The 27,602-nt window shown below is 38.7% G+C and overlaps 1 protein-coding gene across 2 annotated transcripts in view; it reads left to right on the top strand.

The window, feature by feature from the left end:
• The window catches only part of PTPN12 (protein tyrosine phosphatase non-receptor type 12), a 78,206-nt gene extending 53,359 nt beyond the window's left edge, over window positions 1-24,847 (top strand). For both annotated transcript variants that reach the window (XM_080391939.1, XM_080391938.1), the window contains exons 12-18: window positions 6,489-6,574; window positions 15,221-16,179; window positions 19,562-19,639; window positions 20,945-21,033; window positions 21,769-21,799; window positions 22,836-22,952; window positions 23,545-24,847. In XM_080391939.1, coding sequence (XP_080248065.1) covers window positions 6,489-6,574; window positions 15,221-16,179; window positions 19,562-19,639; window positions 20,945-21,033; window positions 21,769-21,799; window positions 22,836-22,952; window positions 23,545-23,606 — 1,422 coding nt within the window. In that variant the 3' untranslated portion in view covers window positions 23,607-24,847. The remainder of the gene's footprint in view (window positions 1-6,488; window positions 6,575-15,220; window positions 16,180-19,561; window positions 19,640-20,944; window positions 21,034-21,768; window positions 21,800-22,835; window positions 22,953-23,544) is intronic.
• The last annotated feature ends 2,755 nt before the right edge of the window (window positions 24,848-27,602 follow it).

Genomic DNA, 27,602 nt, shown 5'->3' with positions numbered 1-27,602 from the left:
GTTGCTGCGGTTGATAACACTTTTAGAAGCTGTGGAGGAATCAACTGCTATAAGAAGAATTGATGGTTTTCAAAATGTTAGTGGTTCGGAAACTAAGTGAAAAGACTGCTGTTCAGGTTCTCTTTGCTGTTTTGCAGCTTGGAAAGAGATTTTTGGCCATTGCAGCATTCTAAAAAATCATATCTTCAGAGATATTTATCTTGCTGCCTAAGCTTGGAAAGTTTTATTTAATCTGAGTCATTTGAGTGTATCGTTTCTGTCTGAAGTATTTCTCATCCACTGATGCTCTGTGGTTCCCGTGCTGCTTTATGATAAGGGCAAAAGGAATGCCTCAATTCCTTTTAAGGGAAACCAAGATATTACTTCTGCAAGAGCATTTGCAGTAAATTTGCTATTACTTTACCGGTACAGAAGGCTTCTGAATGACATTAAATGTTTCCACTGTGAGTTCCAAAGTAAAGTTATGCATTGTAATTCCTGGGCAGAAGACTTTTTTGTAGGCAATGCCTGTGGAATCTCAGTATAAAACTGTGATCCTCTAATTGTTCCAAGTTAGTGACAGCTCTGTTCGGTGATTAAGCCACTGGAGGAAGTAGGTGGGGAGAAAAGCCATCTTTGGGAGGTGACAGCACAATTTAGGTCACCTTAGGAAGTTTAATTCAGACGCTGCATCTGCCATGAGAATTCCTTGTTCCTCTGCGTTACCACAGGAGCATGAGTTACTCTGTATTGCTGTAGACTAGATGTAATCTACACTAAATATTTAACTTTATGGTCTTTTCATTTGTTAATGTAGTCCTTTATAGATATACACACATTTCATATATATATATATATATAAAATATGTGTGTGTAATTCAACAGAATACCTAGAAATTCTGAACTATGAGTATTTTCACTTAATCTTGGTAGCTGCTCCCTCAAATCAAAGAGGACATTGGAACTCTCAAACTGTTCAGGAGTTAATGCATATAGAGGTAAAGGTTGGGGAAAGCTCTTTTTTTTTTTTTTTTTTTTTTTACCCACTTATTAATGTTTTTGTTTCCTTATAGTGAGAAGCCTGCCACAGTAAGATAGGTATCGTCTGTAAGAAAGCAGGGCGCTGCACCGAACACTTACTGACAGAATTGCACATTTGTCTGTATGATGACCCCTGTGAACTAAATATGTTGTCCTGGTTTTTATAAGCTGATGCTTTTTAAAATTGCATTTTGCCAGAGAATGCAACATCTGTCTAGAGAAGCAAGAGTGCTGACTGATGCCAGTAAGCTGTGATTAGGAAGGCTGGAAGGCTTTTTCTTAATATTGCCATCTGCTCTTCTCAAGCCATGCGTCCATCCCAGTGAAATACCCTATACTCACTTCTACAGTTGAGATTCCTCTGTTTTGCTCCATGCTAGTCGTTCTGCATGTTTGCTAGCTGACTTATTCTGATACATGACAGAAGGGGAAATCTGTGAGTTGGTATCACTCAAGGGTGCTCAAAATACTGGTTGTTCACTATATTTTGTGACACAGAACTGAGAACAAGCAAGCCTTGCTCTGAGCATTCAGCAGGCAGTATTCCTTCAGTTAAAAGCAAGAAGAGATCCAGTAGTAACTGAGCACAATTACTTAAAAATGCTGCAATGCCACAGAGTTGATAATAAGTGCTGTTTTGTCTTGTATGGGTTAGTGCATTTGGTTACTGCTTTAAACTTCTATCATCTTCGACTTTTGAAGTAAAAATCCTTTACTTATTGGGGAATGAGTTGTCTCAAGGTGAACAAAGCCTACACAGAAACATAAGTCTGTTGAGCTAATTAAGCAAAGTAGTGAAATTACCTCTTTTTTGGTGATGGCAGTTCCTGTACCATTCTTGCTCCTGATTTAATTTAACTAGAACAGAGTGAACTGATCTTGATTTTAACCTAATGCAGAAGTGAAAGCTTTTGAACACATATCTGCCTGAATTAGTGTATGAGGTTGGGATAACCACTGACTTGTAGGGCTGAATTAGAAAGTACCATTTTGTGTGTGTGTGTGTCTTGTTGTTTGGTGTGTGAGGGGGTTTTATTATTTTTTAAAGAATTGTCTCTGTGGTTGTAAACGTGCCTCAGACGTTTGAGTTTATACACATTTTGCAAGGTATATACATATGTTTTATTACTAGTATCAAAAATGGCAGCGCGTCTTCAGCTACTTCTGCCTGTGTCAACTAGCAACAGCTTCTTACTGTATAGAGTTCAGAAAAGCTCTGACAGATGGTAGCTCCCTAAATGGGCTCTTTCTTCTGCCTGTGAGAAAAACATATCTCAAGAAACATTCTATTCACAAACACTTCACTTTACAAACACAGAAGGATAGGGGTGCAGCTGCTGGTTTGTTTTCCAGACAAGTTAGTCTATACCACAGCCAACAGGCACACCCTTTCCCTTGCCAGTGCCTTTTAGAAAACTGAGTGCCTGAATAAGAAATCTGTTCCTCAAAACTTCTGTGCAGGCAGGACTGAACTGGAATAGTGTTCTGATCTGTTGTAGGATGGAGAAGTTGAGGAGGAACCCCTCCTGTGGAGTTTCTGTCTTTCTGATATCTCTCTGCCTTAGGGAACTTGGATGTGCTGTGGTGCTAAAACAAGGCAAATAGCCCACTCTGTTCTTAGGATGAAGTTATATTAGTTACTATATCTAGTTACTAGTTCTTAAGATTGAGGGCCCTATTAGTATAGCATCAATGCATTTAGTGCTGTCCACAGTAATGACTACATATGGGAGAGATTCAGAGATCATTTTGCACAACTCGGGGAAGTGGGGAGAGGTATGACATGACTATTGAGCAGGAAACTGACTTGCTGCTGTTTAATTCCGTGAGCCTCTGCATCTTTGACACCAGCCTTCAGAGTAGTGTTCTGTCTGAATGTGGGTAATAAAATTCATTTTCATGTATGTTAAGGGCAAAACAGTCTGTCTGATCACCCGATACCTGATGTTAGAAAGCCTTAGAAATAGCTTTCCTGCGTATTTGAGTAGAGGGGTCGAATGTCCACGTTCCCTGGTAATGTTTCATTCCATCAGTGGCTAGAAAAAAAACCCTCTGAAGTTGTATTTTTTTCCAGTTGGCATGTCTGCAGTAGTTTACAGCTACATTTTAAAAGTTTTCTGAGCTCTTAATGTTTTTCAGTAAGTCAAGGAAAACTGATAAAGGACTTAAAAGGGTACCTTTGTTCCTAGATAAGATTGAGGGTCATGCATTCAGTTGATGGATCAAGCATAGCATTCATAGTTGGTTTCTTTTTATTTTAGTATCTAATCAGCCAATCTTTTCATTCTTTCTCTGACTTTTGGACACTATGTCTTGATGACAGCACTTTTTGCTGTGAGTGATTGTTAAGGTAGTGCTGATGCAATACGTTTCTGAAGGTAATTGGCTTGCAACCAGTGTTGTTCATTAAGAAGCTAGAATGATGCAACGCCCAGTACTTTAAACGTATTCAAACATAGTTCACAGTATGCTTCACTTTGAGAGGCAACCAGTGGATAATAATCATGTTGTACCTTACTGAACTAGGATCAGTTGACCTGATATGGCTATTAGTATTTTTATGCATTAGTCCAGGAAAACCAAAAATATTTTTTCATGGAAATAACAGAGACTTAAAGAAACAATGTATTGTGACATAAATTAAAAAAAAAAATAATGAGCTATTTGCAAGTTGAGCAAGAGTGCTGTAATGTTGCAAAACGTAAAGGCTCAGATTTGGAAACAGAAAGGGCAGAATTTGGTTTGCAGCAGAGGCTTTGTGTGTGGTCTGGATGTCTAAGTTCCAAATGTGCTCAGTGGAGCCAGTTCTGTTACCTTCATCCCCAGCTTACTGGCTGGCTGCTCACTGGTGGATGAAAAGCCGGACATGAGCTGGCAGTGTGCGCTCACAGCCCAGAAAGCCAGTCATAGCCTGGGCTGCATCACAAGCAGCGCGGCCAGCAGGCTGAGGGAGGTGACTGTGCCCCTCTGCTCTGCTCTGGTAGGACCCCCCCTGCAGTGCTGCGTCCAGCTCTGGGGCCCCGGGCACAGGAAAGACATGGACCTGTTGGAGCGGGTCCAGAGGAGGCCTCAAAAACGATCAGAGGGATGGAACAGGTCTGCTGTGAGGACAGGCTGAGAGAGTTGGGGCTGTTCAGCCTGGAGAAGAGAAGGCTCCGGGGAGACCTTGTAGCAGCCTTCAGTAACTAAAGGGGGCTTATAAGAAAGATGGAGGCAAACTTCTTAGCAGGGCCTGTTGTGATGGGACAAGGGGTAATGGTTTTAAACTAAAAGAGGGTAGATTCAGACTAGATATAAGGAAGACATTTTTTACAATGAGGATGGTGAAACACTTGAACAAGTTGCCCATATACCATGCTAGATGTCCCATCCCTGGAAACATTCAAGGTCAGGTTGGACGGGGCTCTGAGCAACCTGATCTGCTTGAAAATGCCCCTGCTCATTGCAGGGGGTTGACTAGATGACCTTTAAGGTCCCTTCCAACCTGTGGAAGTTTCAATTGTGGTTGTGTAAATGTAAGTGGCTTTTATCTGCAAATTGAATCTCCCTCAAAAAAAAAAAAAAAAAAAAAAAAAAGATAGTTACAGCCAGTGGTCAGTGGGACAATGAACTTGCTGTGCAGTTTGCCTGGAAAGGGCCAACACAAAGCATTGATACAGAACAATAGGGTATTTCTGCTGGAGTATTTCTGGAATATTTTTTTGGATAACTAGTTAATGGAGGAGGTTAGTGGAAAAACAAAGATAAAATTTATTTTATTTCCTTCACAGGAAAAGCTTCACATAGTACACTGAGGAATACAGTTTGATAATAGACTTCCCACTAGCAGAGAGGGATATGACAACTGTTTTAAGGCTAGTAATGGAAATTAAAAACATGTAACTAATTAATCTAAATTTAAGTGAGGGTAGTTAGCAATTGAGAACTTAGTTATGGTTAATCTTCTAAAGCTGAAATTGCTTACCAAATTCAAATGCAACTTTCACATTTAAAGCAGAAATTAACAGGGAATTCCCTTTGTAAGACCAGAGGTCAGTCTCTGTCATCCAGTCTGAACAGGTAGGCTGGCAGATAGTAGACCCTGGTGCATGAACCTGGTATTGTGCTTTGAAATACTTTACACAGATTTTAAATGTTTATGTTTCTTCTTTAAAATTGCTTTCCAAAAGAAAACTCCTGCAAGAAAAACCTTTAGGTAAAATGCATATTAAACTCAAGATAACACGAAGGTCCTTGTCAGTTTTGTTGAATCTTTGGCTGTGGCATGTGTATGGTAGTGGCTGACAGCTTTAGACTCTTGCGTGTTCTGGTTTTATTTTTATATATTTATACATATTTGTACCGAGTCTGGCTAGGTTGGAGTTAATGTCCTTCATAGGTGCTGTGTTTTAGATTTGTGACGAAAGCAGTGCTGATGACACACTAATATTCCAGCTATTCCTGAACGATATTTGCACAGTGTCAATGTTGCCTGTCAATGTCTGTGATCCCAGTACAGTCAGGGGCGTGTGCAAGAGGTTGGGAGGGGACGCAACCAGGCAGATGAACCAAACTAACTAAAGAGGTAGTCCATAACACCATATAAACATCATGCTCAGCAAGAAAGAGGAAAAGAGGGTGAGGTTAGCCATTTTTTGCTCAGGAACTGGCTGGGCATAGGTCTCCCAGTGGGAGGTGGTGATTGCTTTTGCATCACTTCAGTTTGTTCTCTTTCTTTCTTTCTTCTCCCACTTCTCCTTTGGTTACTGAACAATTTCATTTTGACCCACAGGTTGTCTTGTCATTCCTCTTCCCTGCCCAGGGCTGAGGGTGGGGAAGAGTGAGTGGCTTTGTGGTACTTGGTTGCCTACCAGGGTTAACCCACAACAATATTTTATGTGTATATATGTATAAATGTGTATGGATATATATATTTACAAATATGTAAAATATGTTGTATTTATAGTCCTAAAATTAAATAAAAATCTAGGTGCTTTGCTGAGTAAGTTAAACTTCATTGTATGCAAATGGAGGATTATTTGTAAGTGTTCTAGAAAAATGCGTTAAATCTTATCTGCTAGTTGCTTTACAATAGCTGAAATTCTCAATATCTTACTGTATTTTCACTTGTACAATCACTCCATTGAAGACGAATGTACAATAATTTGACTGGAAAAATAAATGCTTTAAGTATGAATAATTGGGAGGGCATAAAGGGAGCTTGCTCACTACTAACCTGAAACATCAGCTTTTGAGAATTTTCTCTAGTGCATTGTGCAACTACGTGCTAAACAAAACGTTTAATCAGAAAAATTTGAAGTTGGATACAGAAGATACAAAATAATATTATGAATTTGGAGTAGAATTTTGAAATCATTCTCTAGATGATAGCCAGAAATATGTAATACTCATAATTGTTTTCAAGTATCATTACGGACCTTTGTGTTTCAGCTTTACAACCATGAATGAAAACTTTTTCTTTTAATCAGGATGAAAATAATACAGAGAATGCTGTCAGTTCTTCAGATGCTGAGAAACAGGATTCTCCTCCACCAAAGCCTCCACGGACCCGCAGGTAGTTAACTGTGATAATATGCTATTGTAAGCTGACAGATTGACAATGCTTCACAAATAAAAAGTAGAACAAAACTGTTCCCACTATAAAGACTTTTAAGATGCGATTTTTTTTTCCCATTTATAGCTAGAAATATACATAATACAAATAGAAGTGTTGTCGTTGACTCTATAATAAAAGCTTTAATATCTTTGCAGAGTCTGAATATACCAACATTGCAATGACTACATGTGAGTAGACAAGCATACCCCTTTAGCAGTCAGATATGTGCAGGACAGGTTATCTTTAAATGTGTAGATCTCTTCATTTTAAAGCGTAGCTAGTATCAAGTTAACTTTCATGTCTCTACTAAGTAAGGATGAGAAGCCACTAAAGGCTTTTGCTGTATAAGATAGGAAGCTTACTCAGAGAGGGATAATTAATCCTTGTAATGCTTGCATTGGCCTTGGGGAAGGAGTGCTACAAAGTATAACTTCTAATTGTACCTTTCTAGGCTTCTTTTATGTCTGTCTGTTCTTGGAAGTTACAAGTATCTTAAGGCTATTTATATAAGTCAATATTGGAATTTTGTTTATTAACTCACCATGAAGCATCTAGCTATACTTGATTTGCAGAAGTTCTGGAATTGTTTTGCCTTCTAACCTTCTGTGACTTTGTAGTGTTTTAATGTGATTCATATTTGCTGTACAATACGTGAACATAGACATTTAGCTTAACATCTATCTGTATTTGAAGTCAACATAAAAAAATTCAAATATCAGTCCTTGGTTATTATGAAGGTAGACATAAAGAACAACTCATGAATGCATACATACATCAGCACCTGATTCTAGAAAATGCTTGGCTTTGCAGTTTATGATCTCTTCCTGTGAAAGTCACCTTGAACTTAACATCTGTGTTAATTTCTTTGGAGAACTTGGTGGGAGGTAGAAAGTGTTCTTTGTTAGACGTGTTTAACTGTTTTCAGGTTAAGGCAGGAAGAGGGCATAAGTAAGTTTGACTTTATTGCTGTATCTAAGACTGTAAAGAACCAAAGTTTTTAAATTGCGATTTGGGACTGTACATGATTTTACATGACTACACAATTCAGGATTTAACTTCAAATCTAGAAGAAATGATTGGTACTTCAGAATTCAGAGGGAGCATCTTAATACCTTTAAGGAATAGTCCTTGAAATATTTATGTATTTCGTAGTTCATTCTGAAGTATTTGGGAAAAGGGGTTGTTTGTTTTTAATCAGGCATGATTACAGAAATTTTTTTTACTTTCAAGCTCAAATGCAATTGAGAAAAAAAAAAAGAAATGGAGACATAAACTCCCAAAAAAAGATGAGGTAACAATTTTTTGTAAGCTGTGAAATGAAGATCTATGTGCTACTGTCTGAAGGAGAAAAGGTGAAATACTGTAGGAGTTTAACTTTTCTTCAGATTATGCTCAGACTTCAATGTAATGACTTAGAATTACACATAACCCTTGAAATGTATTTTAATTTCATTTCCAGCCCTGCAGAACTCTCTCTTTGCATCTTCTGCAAAGCTAAGATAAAAACCATTGATTGGTGTTCCTTTTAGCAGTGTGATTTACACGTCACAATTAAAGAACCAAAAAGCCTCATGTAACTAACTTTTACAGGAGAAATTCACCAGTTGGTTATTTTTATTCATTCCTTTTACTTGTATATAAATTACCTGTAGTATGGTTTATGACAGCTTCACTGAACTGCAGCTTTTATTTCACATGGATGGGAGTGATTTAAGTAGAAAAATGTGATTGTCTAGCTTCAGCCCGCTTACATTGAGTTTAATTTTCCTATTTTAATTATGAGGGAGGATGTAGAGTTTAATATCTATTTTTGGTTGGTCATAGCATCTGCATTCCGTGACCCTGGCATCACACTCTTTTATTTGAAAATAAAACCCTGCAGTATGCTGCATAAAATAACCGTGGATTACTTAAGGCTTTTTTTCCTTTTGGAAACTGGCCAAGTTTTATTTAAATCTGAACCCATGTTATGGTGCCCAGTTTTAGTAATAAAGCTCTTTTCTATTAAGGCTACAATGGCTTAGATTTTAAAATGTTCTAAAAATGTATAATGTATTGCAGGAAAAGGAAGAATAGTGTTGCCATAGCTTCATTTTGGTTTTGTTTTTTTCATGCGTACATTTTTAGTGTAAAGTTGTGTGAGGGCTTTTTTTTTCAAATTATAATTGATTTTTATTATGACAAATAACTTCAAAAAGTTATTATTACCTAATGCATGGTTTGCCTGACAGCTGAGAAGCTCTAACACTGAGGTCTTTGGCACTAAGGCACTGTATCAGTTGCTCAGGTTGTGTGGCAATAAAAGTGTATGAAAAAGCTGCCTTATCACCTATCCTGTAGTTCTGCATGAGGAAGTGAAGTTACAAGATAATCAGTAGTAGTAGTATAAGAAGAGACACTTTGAGGCTGAATTATGAGAAGGCTTTCTATTTTTTTTATTGCACAGTGTCATTTTACCAATGTACTTGAAAAATGCTTGCTGTTGCAACATAGAAAAACAATGCAGAGTTAATTTAAAGGTCTAATACAGGAAAGATCACTTCTCAAATGGTCTGGCATTCTTTGGTTCACTGCCTCTTCTGTGTCAATATCCTCTTTCATCAGCTTCCTATTAGTTTCCCGTTAACTTAAATCAAGCTGGTTTTACTATACTGTCCCCTGTTTGTAATAATATTAGTAGTTCATCTTCAAATGATTTTCTGCCTCTGGGGGGAGAAGTGTCTATAGATCACAGCTGTTGAAGGAAGTGCCCAGGGAAAGCATTATGCAGCAGCCCAAAATGCCCAAGATTTTCTGGCAGGAGTTTTAGAAAAAGCTACTGCCAAACAAAGACCTCTTAAATGTATACATATCCTAATATTTCTGCTTTGTAAAAGGAAACAGAAATATTTCTTGCAATGCAGAACATGTGAAATAATAATACTATTATGTCAGTAAAATGGAAAAATTCTTACATATTCAGAGAAAACCAGGAAATCCTGGCTGGCATCTATTTCCTTTAAAAAAAAAAAATTACATCAGAATTCTCAATATGAATAAGACAAAGAATTAATTTGATACAGAATTTCTCATTTGATCACTGCAAGCTCTCATTGAAGAGCAAAGGAAAGAAAATGAACTTCAAATATAATGGGGAGCATTTTAATAGCACTGTTTAGCTGTGTATGAGGAATATGATGAAACAACTTTTGGGTTGCGGACTTGTGCAGCATTTCCTGTATCAGCAGTTCTGTGCATACCTCTAAGGGGGCTCTTTGTATACATGCGGGGTTCTGTTTAGTAGTGAATCAAATGAGAGAGTCATTTCATCAAACAGTAATCAGTGAAGAGCTTCATGAATTCTGACTGATATTATGGGCATATAACCTTGTCATATCTAGTTCAATGCTAATTTGCTTCTTTAGCTAATTGTAACGCTTAGTGGTATGTCTGTACCAGATAAGAAATTAGTTTTGCTGATTGCATGTGTAACTCTGGGTCAGGAAAATGAGGTCAATAAGGGAAAAAACCTCATTTTCAGTAGGAGGATTTAGTGGAGATTACTGATGAGTATCGCTGCTGGTAAAGGGGGCATGTAAATATTTGTGGAAGTGAACTTCCCCTTTCTGTGCATGCGCCCACCCCCACCCCCACCCGCCTCCCAAATAGAGGAGAGAAATCCAAAATGAGGGAAATTATCCTGTCCTTGTTAGTGTGTACTACATTGGAGTGAGACTTGCTTCCCTCCCTGCCACGGCTGATCTTTACTAATTCAAGCAAACAACTTATTCTCAAGCTTGTTCATTTTTCAAGAATGTCTAGAGGCAAAAGAGTTTCTACATTACTTTCAATTGTTTTGATGTGCTTTGTGTTCCTCCTATCTTAATAAAATAACAATATACAAGCACAGGGAGGCGAGGAAGAGAAGGAATCTGAGGCCCAGCCTTTTGTGACAGGAATCAGAGAATGAAAGAGGGCACCTGGGAGAACTGCAAGGGGATCTGGGGTTTTCTAGATACAAAGTTACGATAACTTTTAGAAGATAATTTAGAAGCCAGAGTGCTTGCAGTACTTCAGTGGGTAGGGATTTTAATAAACTAAAAATCCAAATGTTTCTCTTCAGTTTGGAATCCCTTGTAGAAGGATTTTAATTCTTCTACCCATGCTGCTATAGCTTTGGTGCTAATAACATCACAAGGATGAAACTCATGCTGCGGTCTGTCCCAGGACAAGTAGGCTTTCAGTTCTGTAAAAGATTAGAGTGTGAGGCAGTGTTGGGTGTTGTGTCCTGTCCCATCCCCCCCCCCCCCCCCCCTTTTTATTTTTTTTATGTAAGTCACGACAGTCTCAAGCATTTGCTCTGGCTAAGTAATTTTTAGGCCTTGTTTGCAAGTAGGGGAGCTAATAGTATTACTTCAATTTTGTTTGCGATATGACATGAAGATAAGTAATGAGAGCCTGTCTGATGCCTTTCACTTGTGAATAGACAGGCAGGAATTCTTGTGCAACTGCGTGGTCTTCAGCCCTCCTGCCTGTAACTCTTAAAAGCAAGCTCGCTGGTTTTATTCCAGCGTCGTAGAAACAGCATGTTTAGTACTTAACGCTTTTTTTTGTGTTTCACTTAAATAATGCCCTTGGGGAAGAGGTAGCAATTAAATTTTTTAGCTATAGAGGTTTTTTTTTATTTTTCATCTATACTCTTCAGTAACATTCTGAAATATGATCAAGTTTTCTGAATCATTCTGGCTTCTTCTCTTGCTGTCTGACAAAGATAGGCTGACATATCTGAGCAGTATGAGAAGAAACCTCACCATGGATTGCTGGATAACACAATACTGAAGGGGATATATATATATATATCTTTGTACTTTGCATTTTTCTTACAAGCCTTTCTATTTGTTTTTAATTTAATGTTTTCTTATTCATGTTGGTTGAGAAGTTGGAAGATTCTTTGGCCCTAGAACTATGTTACTAGCCCACGTTCTCTCGAGTAAAAAGACTTTTTCCAGACTTAACAGGAGCAACAAAAGGAAGATGGAAACTTGTCTTGGAAAGCCAAGTGCCTTAAGTCCAGGATACCAATGCTAGCCTTTGTCACTCTTCAAAGTGAGGTGATTGTTTTATCAAATTTCAGAATATCTGTTTTAAATATTTGTTTTATCATAGAATAGTTTGTGTTGGAAGGGACTTTTAAAAGTCATCTAGTCCGCCCCCTGCAATGAGCAGGGCCATCTTCAGCTAGATCAGGTTGCTCAGAGCCCCGTCCAACCTGACCTTGAATGTTTCCAGGGATGGGACATCTAGCATGGTATATGGGCAACTTGTTCAAGTGTTTCACCACCCTCATTGTAAAAAATGTCTTCCTTATATCTAGTCTGAATCTACCCTCTTTTAGTTTAAAACCATTACCCCTTGTCCTATCACAACAGGCCCTGCTAAGAAGTTTGTCCCCATCTTTCTTATAAGCCCCCTTTAGGTACTGAAGGCTGCTACAAGGTCTCCCCGGAGCCTTCTCTTCTCCAGGCTGAAGAGCCCCAACTCTCTCAGCCTGTCCTCACAGCAGACCTGTTCCATCCCTCTGATCGTTTTTGAGGCCTCCTCTGGACGCGCTCCAACAGGTCCGTGTCTTTCCTGTGCCCGGGGCCCCAGAGCTGGATGCAGCACTGCAGGGGGGCTCTCACCAGAGCAGAGCAGAGGGGCACAGTCACCTCCCTCGACCCGCTGGCCGCGCTGCTTGTGATGCAGCCCAGGCTATGACTGGCTTTCTGGGCTGTGAGCGCACACTGCCAGCTCATGTCCGGCTTTTCATCCACCGGTGCCCCCAGGTCCTTCTCCCTGGGGCTGCTCTCAAGCCCTTCATCCCCCAGCCTGTGTTGATACCAGGGGTTGCCCTGGCCCTGGTGCAGGACCTTGCACGTGGCCTTGTTGAACCCCATGAGGTTCACGCGGGCCTACTTCATGAGCTTGTCCAGGTCCCTCTGGATAGCATCGTGTCCCTCTGGAGTGTCAGCTGCACCACTCAGCTCGGTGTCATCTGCAAACTGGCTGAGGGTGCACTCGATCCCATTGACTGTCATTGGTGAGGGTATTAAACGGCACCGGTCCCAGTACGGACCCCTGAGGGACACCACTTGTCCTCGATTGCCGTCTGGACACTGAGCTGTTGTCCACTACTTGCTGGATGTGACCATCCAACCAATTCCTCATCCACTGAACAGTCCACCCATTAAATCTGTATCTTTCCAGTTTAAAGAGAGGAATGCTGTGGGGGACTGTGTCAAAGACCTTGCAGAAGTCCAGATAGGTGACATCCATAGCTTTTCCTTTGTCCCCTGATGTAGTTACTTCATAGTCGGAGAAGATGTGATATTAATGGCAAGCCTTTTGTTTGGTCTTGTCTGTCCATGGCTCTGAACAGCCTTATTAAGTTTTGGCAGTAGTGACGGCCAAGTCAGTCTAGGTAGTCGTCTGATTAAAAAAAGTTTGAAAGACATGCCTCTGATTTCTGATCAACTGAAGTGTGTGACTGACTGTGACAATCCCGCTGAGATTTCTTGGAGCTCCCTTGCAGCTGCTGAAATTTATTAGGCCTGTGTTAGACTCCTGGTTTCAGACTGGGTTTCCTCTGTGCGAGACTTGTAGGAACGAGAGAGGTAATGGTAGAGCTGAATGCTTTCTAACTGTTCTAAGCTGAATGGCAACGTGCACGTGGATGCCAGACTTCACCTACAAGCTCTGAGAGTGTGGTTTCATTGTGTAGCCAATGGCTCATTGTGAGAATTCTTTCCTCCACAGAATCTGTCAAGTCTCTAGAATGTAAATACATTCTTATTTTTGGTCTGAATTAGTAATGTATGACTAACTACTACCTGCTATCGTGGAAGTTTCATTTAAATAGCATGAAAGCACAGAGCTTGAAGAATATAATCTGCACATTGTCCTGCTGGTCCTTACAATATGAGACTTATTACTGGCATGCCTTCTTCCAGACCTGCTAGATATGCAGTGTTCTCCCAGGCTTTACACAAATGCAGCAGGAGATAACATCACAGTGGTCTGTCATGTAGCAGGTAGGAAGAGGTTTTGCCTTTTTGGAAGCCTCTGCTTTCTGGCTTTTGGTGTGTAGCCTTGAACTCATTTGTAAATAAAAGTCTGTTCCACAAGAGTACTGTGAACACTTTTCTGAGTAGACTCAGTTCTTCAGGTTGTTGGGTCATGAAAAGAAGGTAGAGTCCAAGGTCTACCGGTGACTTCATTTTCAAGGGAAGAGTGTCTCGCTGTAACCTTACCTCCAGTGGAAGGTTCCAGTTCTCCTGATGCAAAGCTGGATTTGGGTGGTTTATGGTGCCTCTGACATAGATTATCCCAAAAACCTAAAGGTATATGTGGATTTGGCTAACTCCTGCTTGTTCAAGCTTATTCTAGTGCTGGGACCACCTGAACATGTCAGTAAAGGCTCTGTTACCCTGGGAACTGTCTGTTCCCATAGCATGGTGGGGGTCGATCATCTGTCTTCTAAATATCACTATCTTGGACAGTATGTGCTGGCCTGTATAGAGGGTTTATTACTTCCCCATGAAGGATATCTCTGCCAACAGCAGGAAGTGATCTGAGCTTTGTACATAAAATGGGCTGGTTTCTCAGCTCAAGCATGTGGTGAAATCACACTCTTTAGCAAACCGTTATCCTTTGTGCTTTGATTTATTTGCCTAGAGTGAAAGTATGATTTCTTTAAATTATTTCATTGTATTTCTGTTCTTGTCACACATTTGTTTTGCACTTCAGTTATTCTGTTACTAGTCTTACAGTATGGGATGAAATATTTTTAAAAGCTTTGAATGAGAATGCCTAATTCCTGTTTGTAGGCAAGACTTTAGTCAGTTGTGCAAAATGTAATCTGAAAGTAAATTGACCGTATGCTTAAAGACTTTCTCCTTTTAAGTAGCTTAAGATGAATTGTAATACTAAGGGCTGCGGTCTCGCTAATATGCACTTTAATTCGGATCATATATTCTACTGTGAATGGTTTTTATACAGTGTGTACCTCATGTCAGCTAAATTTGGTCTGCATGCCATTAGCCTTACAACTATGGTGAAACTACCAAATACACAAATGTAAAAATAAGATCCTCCTGGGCATGTGCAGAAAAATCAAAATAAAGGATGATACTTGCAGGCTGTAAGGATATATTTTTAAAAGAAATTTCTCTTGGCTTTATTGAAAATGGAATTCCGTATGACAAGTTCCTCTGAGCCACTTCTTAAAAAAGAAGAAATAAAAAAAGTACTGAAACCCTGCCACAAGAGGGCCTTTCTTACAGAGCCTTTGGAAAAAATGCTTCTGGGAAAGGATGTGAGCAATCTTTGAACTATCAATGATGTCTAGTTGTGGCATGGATGTATGTCTTTGTGGTATTCTGAAGGATGTTTTGAGTGTGTTGACTTAGTTCTTGCCTACCCAACTAGTCATGTTTTATAAACATTGTCTGTATGCAGTGGAAGCGCTGCTTGGAGTTCAGTATTGGTATGGAAGCATTACTGCTATAGAGATAGATGGATAGACACCTAAAATATTGTCAAAATACAAAAACTTACACAACTTTGTTTTGGGATTTTTTTGTGCAGTTGCCTTGTAGAAGGGGACGCTAAAGAAGAAATCTTGCAGCCTCCAGAGCCTCAGCCAGTACCACCAATCTTAACACCATCTCCCCCATCAGCTTATCCAACAGTCACTACTGTGTGGCAGGACAATGACAGATACCATCCAAAGCCAGTTTTGCACATGGTTTCATCAGAGCATTCGACAGACCTCAATGAGAATTATAATAAGTCAACAGAACATTCAGGGAAGAGCGAACCCAGTGAACGTGCAGAGAAAAGGCTGGAGCGCAACTTAAGTTTTGAGATAAAGAAGGTACCTCTTCAGGAGGGACCACGAAGCTTTGACGGGAACTCCCTGTTGAACAGGGGCCATGCAATTAAAATTAAGCCTATGTCATCCTGTGTAATTGATAAGAGCTTTAAGCCACAGGAACAGGTTTCAGGGGATTCATTTGTAGATGCTTCTCAAAACTCATGTATGGAATGCAGCATGCCACAGTCTAACACAGCCTTAATACCTTCGCCGGAAAGTTTGCAGAGTCAGCAGGTTTCTGATGCTCCACCAAGACCAGATCGTCTGCCTCTGACAGAAAAGGGACATGCCACGTGGTCACTGCATGGGCCTGAAAATGCACTGCGTACATCAGTGTCTGAAGACATCTCTTCAGACATCTTATGTCATGGTGTTAAAACTCTGGTATCAAACACCACAGTTGAACATCCTTCCAGTGATAATGTTGATCGTACTACTATTTCTGTTCGAGCACCCCTCTGTTTTACTAATCCTCTTCATTCAGATGATTCTGACACAGATGAGATGAACTTTGATGGAGCCATGAGCAAAAGCGCATCTAATGTTTCAACCGCAAGTGCCACAGTTTCTGCTGCCACTAACACTGAAAACATTTCTGCCAGAAAAGTGTTGCCAATGTCTATTGCTAGGCAAGACTTAACAGCTGTAACATGTTCTGAAGATGGTGAAGGTAGGTTTCATTGTGGTTTAGAAGTGCTACTCTTTAACGTGGTTGCATCTGTTGGACAACATGAATGTCTTTACAGTGCAATGTTCTAAATGTAAATTTGAACAGTACAGTACAGCAACTTCAGAAAGGGCACAAGCCTTGTCCTCCCAGATTTTGATTTGCATGCGAACTGTGTCTGTTACAAGGTCTGTTACTACAGACCTTGATAAGCTACTTCAGAAGCTTTATTTTGAGGTATGAATGCATTCTGAATTGCAGGTTTCTGTTTACTGGTTCTCCACATTTTCATGGAAGTGTCTATAATAATGGCAATTTTGGCAATTTAAAGTATTTTAAACGGGCTTGACTAAACATGTATCAAATTCCTGCTTACTGGTTGATGTGCTGGTCCTAAAAATGTAGACATAACCTCTTTCACTGTACCAGTCTGCAGTTGCTCGTGATTCAGCTTCTGCATTTTAATGGCATTGTAAATATTTAGCCCTGCTTTCCTTTTTTTTTTTTTTTTTTTTTTCTGTACATGGCCGGGGAGACAAAGTAGTGTTGCTGTTCATCTAAAAATCTGAGTTCTGCTTTAGTAATGCTTTGAGAATTATTCAGTTGCTTTTAGTCTGTTGCTGCTGTTGGGAATTTTTTGAGCCAGGAAAGTTTGCAAGACTGCTTCTGCAAAAAGTTACATCATTTATTAAAAGCAAAAGAGTCATAAAATGCACAGATTCAGATTTTAGTCAGGCTGGCACATTTAGATTAGATGGAGGACGTAGCTGGGAAGGACAAATTAGGCCTTGGTAACTGCGCAAAGCCCAGTAAAGCGCACAGTAAGGCTGTGGAGCTGAAAGGAGAACGTGAGCTTCTTTATTTAGAACAGACTCATGTGGGAGCTCCTTACAGCAACGGCCTCGCTTCAGGAAGCTGTGCAGACTACGTGACTTTTGGAGGTGAAATGGGCTCAGTGTATGATGCAAGATGCAGAACCAGCTGAATTGAAAATACTTGCTTTGTGCACAGTTTTCATCACAAGTCATATTCAGAAACGTGAACCACTTTGCAGCTTTCAAAACAGTCTGTTTCTATAGATTTTGTGATAGCATGTAGAAGCACAAAACAATACTTGCACATATGTATACGTTTTTAACCCTGTGATGCTTTAAAAATGCTCTGCATAGCCGGAAAAGCCCTGTGTGTCATAGTTACTTCAGTGTTCACGCAAAGCAGTCCTCCTTAGATTTGTTTTTGGTAGATTTGTGTGCTGTAGTATTTTTTCCAGCACTGCATTTAGCCAGGCTTTTTTTTTCTTTCCCAGGGTAACCATTGTTTATCACTGTTTGAAAATCATTACTTTTCTACACATCTCTTTATGTACATGCTGTAAGAACATGCTAATAAAATAAGAGATATGTCATAAATATGATAAAGAATGGGAGAAATGTCACTCAAGGATTTGTTTCATGTAACTGCATATCAGAAACATCCTGAAATAACAGTACAGCCTTTGTGCTGCTGGATGTTGCCAATGTCACAGGAATGGCTTAAGATTTTTATATTAATGTCTTTATAATTCATCTCTTGTTATCAAAGGTGTATCCATTCACTTTTGTACAACAGTGAACACTTTTCATTTTATATTCAGGTTGCAGGTCTAGAAATCTCTCTCAGACTCAAGAACATAGGGTTTGATCGCTTTGCAGTGATTCTAAACCATGTTTTACAGTGGGCTTTTTATTGTCACATTTACTCAGAACTGCTCTGTCTAAAGCTGGGATTGTGGGTACAATCATCAACGAAGCTTGTCTGTGAACATATTAACACCCTAGTTGCTTAACCATAACTGGTGGTGTGCATGATCTTCCTGTGTAATTTAATCCTCTTTTTAGTTCAAAAGAAGTGAAAAGTAGTACCCTGAGGTTAAAAAAAACCAAAACAGCAACAACCCCAAAGCAACAATGACAAAAGAAAAAAACCCAAAACAAACCCCAAAACCTCATTTTTAGTTAGTGCATACGCCATAGTGACTTTATTTGCCAATTATATAGGGACTAAATCAATAAATGAAGGTTTTCTTATGCTGTAACTTGAGATGGAGCAGGTCTCAGAGAAGTTACTTTGAACACAGTGGCTTGTGAAACACGATGGAGTTCTTGTCTGCTGCTGGCAGGGCAGGCTTCATGGCTTCAGCAGTTGAAATGCGTCTTCATCTTTTTATGAATCCTGTATAGGATGCAGTTGTAAGATGAGAATTTTTTAAATTTTTTTTTAATGGCAGCAGCTACTTTGAATGGTTTTAAACCTTTAATATCTAGTCCAGATTCCTTAGCAGGCTGGAGTGGGGCTTTTGCTGCCAGAACAGCTTGTGTTGGTACACTCTGGAGAGGTGAGAGGGAACAGGCTGGGGACAGGATGTGTTACTGGTCCCACTGGTGGCCCATCTCCTCTGGCTCGCGCTTCCCTTGTGGTTACTAAACCTTGCACTGGACTGCTTAACCAGTTTATATCGGTGGTGTGGGAGTCAGCCTGGGTGGGCCCTGAGTTGGAATTGGGAAGCAAAACTGAGACTCGGGGCTTGAGAAGAGCGGTTAATGTGGAGCCTGCCTAGAGCTCACTGTCGCACAGTGCAGACCTGAAAAGGAGTGTTGCGTCATGTGCTTGCACTGTGCAATTTAGCTGTGCTGTATTGACTTTAGAAGTAAGTATCCTTTGAGCCACTTAAGCAGTAATTCTTATTTTTTCTTATCAGCAGTAAGTTACACAGCTGAAGAGCTCATATATATTTCCAACATGCTTCTTACCATGGTTTGGGAGCTTCATCCGTGGTTCTGTTGGTAGGCACCAATTGTGTATGGTTACTAGTATCTACAGAAGAGTTCGAAGAGCCCCAGTGTGTTGTGATGAGCTTAACTCGCTTGCGGTGGCTGTACATAGAGGTGTAATGAACTGCAATTAAATTACGGTAACTACTACGGTTACAGTTATTGGCAGGTTACTTGTTCAAGGAACAAATGGTATCTCTCGAGTGCAGACTGGAGATAAGATTCTGCTTATCTTCTGTTTCAGAAAGAATGAAGAGAAAGTATTCATTGGAGTTGCTGAGGTTTTTTTCCTCGAAATTATTTAGACTGAAAATGTATTTTACTTTCCTTTCTCTCATAACATACAAACTGATCCTATACCCTTAACATGAAGATAATGGTGTTAGCGTGAAGTTGCTCCCAAGGCATTAGTACGGTAAACAAAAGTGTTTTGTAGTATTTGGAGCAAATTTTTCTCTTGCTTTAAATTTAATATCAAGTTTAGGATGATTTAATGCATAAAAAAATCAACTTTTTAAACTATAGGAGGAAAATCTGTGTTCTTTTAACTTATCTAAATGTCATATTTGATTTAGATGCTGATACTAGCGAAGATTCCTCTCCCCCGCTCCCAGAAAGAACACCAGAATCATTTGTATTAGCAAGTGAACAGAGTGAGTTCTTAATGTTTTGTGATAACTGGGGATAAAATGTGATGAAAGACATTTCAGTATTGTATTTGAATGCCCCTGCTTTTTGGTTAGCGTTGGAACAGATCGTAAAATGGAATGAAATGTAGCATGTGTGATCGTGTATTTTGAGGTTTAAGTTTCACAAGCCCTTGAAAAAAGTTAAATTATTTCTCATTTTTTGACTAAGCATGATGTTACATGATATTTAATAAGTATATTGGAGACTTCAATGTTGATTTCAGCGGAGCTGGTTTTCAATCTGAAGGGTATGGAAAGGAGATACAGTGAGGAAATGCAGTAGTTAGGGGATTCCCAAGCTATTTTAGTTTCCCACTGCTCCAGGGCAGAGAATGAGAAAACACATGAGCAGTGCTTATCTGATTCTTCTTTCTTGGGCAAAGGAAAGATGATGACATTTCATACCGCTCTGTAGTGAACAAGCCCAGTTTAAGTTTAACATAGTTTACTCTTTGCCTGTGTCAAAAGGGTTACTGAAAGAGAAAACTGACACAAATGAAGCGCTTATGTCTTTGTATTTCATTCATTAAGACAGTAATGGCAGAACACAAAAAAGATTAATTGAACTAGTAAATTAGGTTGAGGTTTGGTATCTTCCAAATAACTTAGTGTGATATAGTTATTTAGTGAGGCTGTTATTTAGTGTCACTTTGTGAAACTTAAAAAATGTTTTTGCCAAAGTAGTCAATATAGATATTTTCATCATAATAACATGCAAGTTTTGTAAATATGTCCCTTGAGCATCATAAGTGTGTAGGTAGCTCCAAGTCAGTGATCCTTTCTTTGGATGTTATGGATTTGCTTGTTTTCTGTGAGAACATAAGAAATAAAGCTTTTTTCTTAAAAGATTTAAAAATCTGTTTGGGACTGGAATCACTAAGAATACTTTAATTTTGATTGTGTTCTTGCCGTGAAGTCATTAAGGACAGGTATGGTTGTCATGACTTGTGTGTTTTCTTTACTTCGTAGACATGAAAAAGGCATAGTACTATTGCATAGCTGGTGTGACAATTTCAAAAACAATATTGAAAAAGAAGCTAATTCTCCTCTTGGCTAGAAACCCCCAAATGAAGGAAACAAACATCCACAATGCAAACACTGCAGTCTTGTGTTTTGAATTAAGTTGTGAAGCTTTCCCTGACCTTGAATGCTCTTCATGTAAAGAGAGATTCATGTTTTACAAGCATTTAATTTTTAAAAAGTTACTTTATAGCACGTTTCTAATGCCTCATCATGGAGAGAACTCAAGTTTAACTTAATTTTTCCTAGGCACACCCTTGCTGAAGCCAGTTATGATTGCACAGTCTGAGTGGAGCATATTGCGTGATCAGCATCTGCCAGAACAAACAGTCTCTACAGTAAGTATGGGAGGCAAGTCTGTACTAATCAGTTCTAGTTTGGTTGAGAGCTACAACAAAGAGCAAAATACATACTGGTGAGAAGTACCAGCTGTTGATCACCTACAACTAGCTTTCTTCTGCCTGAGCTGCTGAACTGATGATGTTAAGAGCACATTCACTTTCCAAGAAAAATATCTGGTTTTCAAAGTTCAGCAGTATTTTTTAAAGTCATCATTAATATACCTTAAATTATAGCTTTAAGAGTGTAAATATGCTGCATTTATGGAGCTTGCTGTCTGCCCTCAATCGTAGACTATTATTCAAGCTGGAGGAGAATTGCCGGCTCTAGTTTAAACCGCTGCATGAAGCCTGGACTCGAACCAGGCTGCTTGGGGCTTTATCCCGTTGGGCCTCAAAAACCTCCAGAGACAGAGACTTCATATCCTTTGTGGGCAACCTGTTTCACTGCTTGATTAAGTTTTCCTTATATCCATATTTATCTAAAACAAACCATTTCCTGCCCATCAGATTTCACTTCTCACATCAGTCGACTAGTTGGTCAATGCCATCCAGTGTAAACAGCTGCCAAAACTTTAAAAGCATATGAATCCTCTTTATATACATGCCTTTTTTTCATGCACTCTCAATTTTCAGGGACTGTAAATTTATTATGAGAACTAACTAAATTTCTGGTGTTCTTTTAGTATTTTGGAAGCATTTTAAAGAATTATTTTAAATATTTCTCGTTAACAGGGTTTGAAAACAACTTCACCTGTACTACCTGGTAAGTGATAGAAAAGATTTCTTTTTAATTTTTTTTCTACAAAATACTGAATAACAATTCACCTGAACTTGGCTTTTGCTCTGAAGATTTTTAGGTATATTGTCAAAAAACTGGCACTTTTGAAAAAGCCTTCTGTTTTTGAAGTTTTTATAGAGTTTTCTGAGGAAGCCAGTTAAAATCTCATTTAAAAATTAGTGTTAAACTTTGGGTATGCTAAAATAATGAAGATCAAAATAGTGAATTTAAATACATATTATAATAGCAATATTTTGTCACGTTAATTACAACCTTTCCATGTTATTGCAGTAGAAATTGTAGAAGTTGAATTCGTTTATTTAATTTCATAAAGACAGCAGCATACATGAAATTAATTCAGCAGTGGGGTGTGTGTGTATGTATATGTATGTACGTTGCAGATTTACCAAATTGTTTAACTTTTCATCTTCTGAAAAGGCTTTAGTAAGCAGTGTAGTCTATCAGCTGACATATAACTTTGCAGCAACCTGCTTCAGCTACAAGCTTATGTCTGCCATGTATTTTCTGCATATGCTTGAATGGGCTTTTACAGTGCGTTTGGAGCTGCCTGTTAAAAACCTAGGTGATTTTTAAAAAATAAATTAGTTTTCAGAAATATTGAAGGCTTGCTAATAGGGTGATCATACAATCACGTCTTAAGCACCTTTTAGTTTAGGAAGAGCATGGAGAGATGCATTTATATTGATGTTTTAAATAGTCTGTGAGCTGTTGCTATAAATAGGTGCTACATGTGATTTTAAATATCCATCCAAGCTTTTAAAAAATAAAATCCATGTTTGATGAACAGCAGTGTGTCTCTGTCGTTGAACATCTGCTTTAAACAATTTTCAAGTATCTTTTAAAAGAAATGATAAATTGGCTTTTAAATCTTTATTTCTGTAAATAATACTTCATGTAAGTTGTGTTCTGGACTGAACTGTAATTAAAAATAGTGTTCACACAGTGCTGATTAAATGAATGTTACAGTAAGGGTGTGTGTGTGTGCATGTGTGTTTTCCAGATCGTCCTGAAAGAAGCAACAAAACACCAACTGACATTTTACCTCAGATTTCTTTTTCTGGTTCCACTGATACAAGAGGTCAAATTTCAGAATTTCCTGCGGAAGTAACAGATATTGGTAATTATAATTCAGTCAAAACCTAATCACTATAGATGATTTAAACAGAAGATTCATCGATAGTATTAGTATGGATAGCTGCTACTCCTCCCTCCTTCCAACTCACTGAGGTGCAGAACCCAGCCAAATTAGCCTGCCTTGTCTCTTCAGCATCACTGAAAGAGGTTTGAGTGATTTAGTCATTCACTTCGGGTTTTAGAGTGTATGAAATACAGAATTAATCAAATGGGATATAATTTCTGTAGAGCAATGAAAACTTTCAGAAATAATACCTGAGAAAATTGCTTTGGTATGCAGAGAAGGAAAAAAAAATTATAACAAAGGCTGTACTCCTGTATTTACTGAAAAGTACTTTACAAGTGAGGTTTAAATAGGGAACTGTAATTATATACAGATTCTTCATGTTTGTATTTCCTATGACCATAGTGCCTTTACAACTCCTCATACCACTAAGTCATTTTCTAGCCCTGAGAATACACGTCTTCCCTAAGAACTGGCACATGTCTTGCAGTGTTCCTTCTGACTGCTGCCAGCATTTGTGAGACTGCGTTCTCCAAGTGGACGGAAGTATTAAGTACTTTTTTTTCCTTAGGTTTTGGTAACCGCTGTGGAAAGCCCAGAGGACCAAGAGAGCCACCTTCAGAATGGACATGATCCAAGAAGCAATGGACATACTATCAATGAATTATACTGGAAAACTCAAGTGCCACTGAGAACTAGAAAAATAGTATTCCACTTTTCTGGGGGGCAACTAACACAGAGCAGTGTAGATCTGACTACCAAATGGTACACTCTTAGAGTACATCCCACGCAAAACCTTAAACATTGTTCACAACAGTGGATTCCAGTATTACAACTTTTTGCTGGGGCCATCTACCTGCCTTATTACACTTAGGAGAAAGTATTACATATGATTTATTTTGTAACTTCAAGTATTATTGCCTTAATGTCTTTTAACCCTGTTACACGCTGCTTGTAGACATATGTTAATATAGTAATACTTTTGACAGATTGTGTTTATGGACTACTTTTTGCTAACGTTTGATTACCATGTATGCATTATTTTGTATATGTACAGGGCAAGTAAGTATATAATTTGATAAAGTTGCAATCATAAAATATTAACAGAAGATGTAAGAAATCTCTGCATGATCTAAATTTTTGTGTACCTTATTTGTAAATTATTTGCCCTGAAGTTTTAGAAAATAGTTTCTGGGGTTTTTTACAAAAATTGCTGGACACACACAGCCAGAGTTGCAGGTTAGCAGAGATAAAGATTGTAATACATTTTGTAAATTGTAAGCAAAAGGTTATTTTTATATTATATGCTGTTTAATTGTCAGACCTAATTTGTTCTGGTTTTCATCTAGTCATGGAGATTCAGTAAGTGCCTTGGAACAGTATTGAATTCTCTTAGCCTGTGTATGTTACTTCAGTGTTTTGAGTTCATCTGGAATTAGATTATCAAAAATATTTGTACGTTTCTAGTATATTTGACCTGCCAGTAAAAAAGAAACCGTTCTGCATAATCAACACTCCTTAGTTTTCATTTTAATGTTTCATCAGTTGCAATCTTTAGAAAATTCATCTCTATCAACTTTCTGTATAATAGGATTTTACAGTTTTAATATGGCGTGATTCTAATTTGGGAAAACCAGAACACTGGTAAAAGGACTGTTTAAGCACCACTGTCTTCTCTTACAAATGGTAAATACCATTTTTGTTGTTCAGCGACTGTGTATGTAAGAAAGCAACTTATATGAAGGTTCACATAGAGCCCTTGCAGCTACACTGTATCTTGGCAATATATTATGTCAAGAGTTAATCCTTATAAGGATTCCTTACTTAAACTTTTCTGTAATACAGTCTTTAAATTAAAGAACGTCAAAATCTCACTATGGGTGTTTTTACTCGTAGGAAAAAACCAAGTTTTCGGAGGCAAAGTAAAATAGCAAAAATTTGGCTTAGCTTATAGACCTCATACCTGAACAAAACAGTGACCCTCAGGACCTTATTTTTAGTAACTAATTTAAAAGTTCTGGCTAGCAGTAATGCCGGAGAAGCAAAGAAGAATGTTTAGAGGAAAAAAAACCCTTTCTTCTAGGTAGTGAAACTATCTATTCATCTGAACTCTAGCCATGGAAGCATTACATCGAATTTACTACTCCTTTAGGGCTGTCTGCTAAAAAAGAACAAATGCCCTGCCAGCACCCCAATTATAACTTCCAAAAGGTATGTAACTTGCAATTACTGTCTCTGACTGTGGATTAATCACCATGCATTCAGTACACACAACAGGCTGCCTAGCTGGACGGCTCTTTCAAAGAGCTGTACGCACTATAAATACTTAACTTCCCATGGATATACTTTTGCAATTATTCATTAAAAATAATTCAATTATATATGACATTTGGGATAACCTGTATCAACTAGAGTCCTGCTTTGTAAACAATTCGGACAGCTGGAATGTCTTGCAGATGGCAGAATAAAGCTGGCCTGAACTTTGTTCCCCTGCCCCTGCGCTGAAGACGATTAGCTTAAACTTTCACTCCTAGAGACCTCCTGCGGATCTGGAATGCACGATGGGCCGTCATCACCACTGGACGGTCCAAATCACTGTAACTTTTTGAAACAACTGTTTAAATAAGAAAATTTCCAAATACGATTTGGATGTACTTTTTAAGGATCGTTTCCATATTTCTCTACCAAGGAAATACGGAGCTGTGCAGATTGTGATTTTCCACTTTCCACGCCTGAATTTCACTTAGAGGAAAGGCTGACACAAACTCTGTGCACTATATACAGAGTATATATCTGGTAATGTTTAATTAAAGTATGGCCAGGTTCATTTTTTTTCCCCTTAGATTTGCATGAATTTGGATCATATTCCAGACTAAGTTAATCACAGAAAGTTCTCAGCCTTTCTTTGCTTTAGCAATATGAAACTGCGCTTTTCCTGTATGGATGTCACTATCTTTTGACAGACTTGTTTTACAGCTCACCGATGCCTGCTTACATTCATCTGAGGTTTAGATTTTCACCTGTTTTACTTCAGGTAAACCGACAGTTTTAAGTGCAAGGTGAAACCTACCCAATGTCATTACTTTCTGTATCCATTCTTGAGGGGGGGGGATACAGGGCAGTGCGGGGTTGGGTGCTGTATGCGGGATAGTTTCACATCAGAACTTTGAAATGTTATCCAGTCTTAACAGCTTCTTCAACAAACAAGACCTTTCTTTGCGGTGGTTTATTTTAAATTCAGTTTAAAGGGGTTTAGAATATTACGTTAGTTTGAAAATTAGCACTGAATGCAGATCTAGACCAAGTAATTTTATACACATATTGAAATCAATCATGAAATAATCTTTCTTTTCCTTGAACTCCAGTGTTCCACATTATTTTTTTCAAAAGCAGTCTTCAACTTCAGTCTCTAAAATGCAGCTTTCACCAGGCATACAACTGACTTGATCGCAATAGCAAAGAACCAGTAACGCTACTCAACCTTGCTATTCTTATTAATAAGCACTTCATTGGCTTGTTTGTTCTTTCAGTGTTTTTCTAATATTCCATTTATTAAATTTCCTAAATGTGTTAATATTGAAAAAATGTATGCAGTAGATTATTGCATCAAGAGTGAGTTCTCCGTGTTTTAGAAACGTAAATACTCAAGTCTCAGAAGAAAGCTGATCTCTCAGGGCGTCATTGCTCACCTCTATTATACGGCGCATTTTAGGGTTTGTATTGGTCTGGTAGGTAGCCTTCTGCCTTTTAGTAATTAGAGCATTGCTTCAGCATTTTTATTTCTTATTTATCTGTTGGGAAACCGTGCTGCATTTACACGTGATTTTCCTTAAGGAAGTTTCTAACTTGGGAATTGTGCAGAACAATGAAAATTTCGAAGAATTGCCTCTGGGGGTTTGTATACTGAAATCTTGGGTTGGTTTTCTTTTGGAGACAGATTTCTAAAAGAATGAATGCAGAGCAAGTGCGACACAGTGACTGGGCAGTGTGATAACCCTGTGCTGCTGGAGCAGTTGCTTTTAGTTGTAGATCGTACTGTCTTTAAAGAGTCTCCTGGCAATTGAACACTTTGCATTTGAGGATTAAACTGTGTGTTTCAGGTTGTAATTTCCACTGTGCCACATAGCACTTGGTATGAAGTGGTGACTTACGTTTTAATATATAAGTTCAAATTACATGTTTCTAACGGAGTAATGTTACCGCTACTGATTTATTTCAAGGTCACTTAGCACAATGATGTATCTCATCTATTTTGTTGTGCTTTTCGCATACTGGATAATACTGCACTGTTGGTGACAAGTGGTGGCTCTTGTATTGTTTGGGGGATGTGGAAGGGCAGTTGTACAGCAGTTAAAGCCACAACAAAGGAAGAGCTGGGCAATGACTGTATCTTGGAGCATCTGCTCTTTGGTGTACCTGAGGATTAGGAAGATGGTTGTAAGGGGGATGGTTGTGAGGCGGAGTGGAGATGAGGGAAGCTCCACGTAGCCTGGACACTTCTGAGACTCTTTGGCCCAGTGCCAGGCAGACCACCCAGAATCCAGCTGTAACCACTCATAACTTATTCATATAACCACTCGTAACTCCTGATTAACATTATCTGCTTAATGTAAGACAGTTAAGATGTTC

The sequence above is a fragment of the Falco punctatus genome (genome assembly GCF_963210335.1).
Source record: "Falco punctatus genome assembly, chromosome: 6".
In the NCBI taxonomy this organism is placed as follows: Eukaryota; Metazoa; Chordata; class Aves; order Falconiformes; family Falconidae; genus Falco; species Falco punctatus.
Note: the sequence above shows the minus strand (reverse complement) of the source record. Positions and strands in the feature narration are given on the sequence as shown.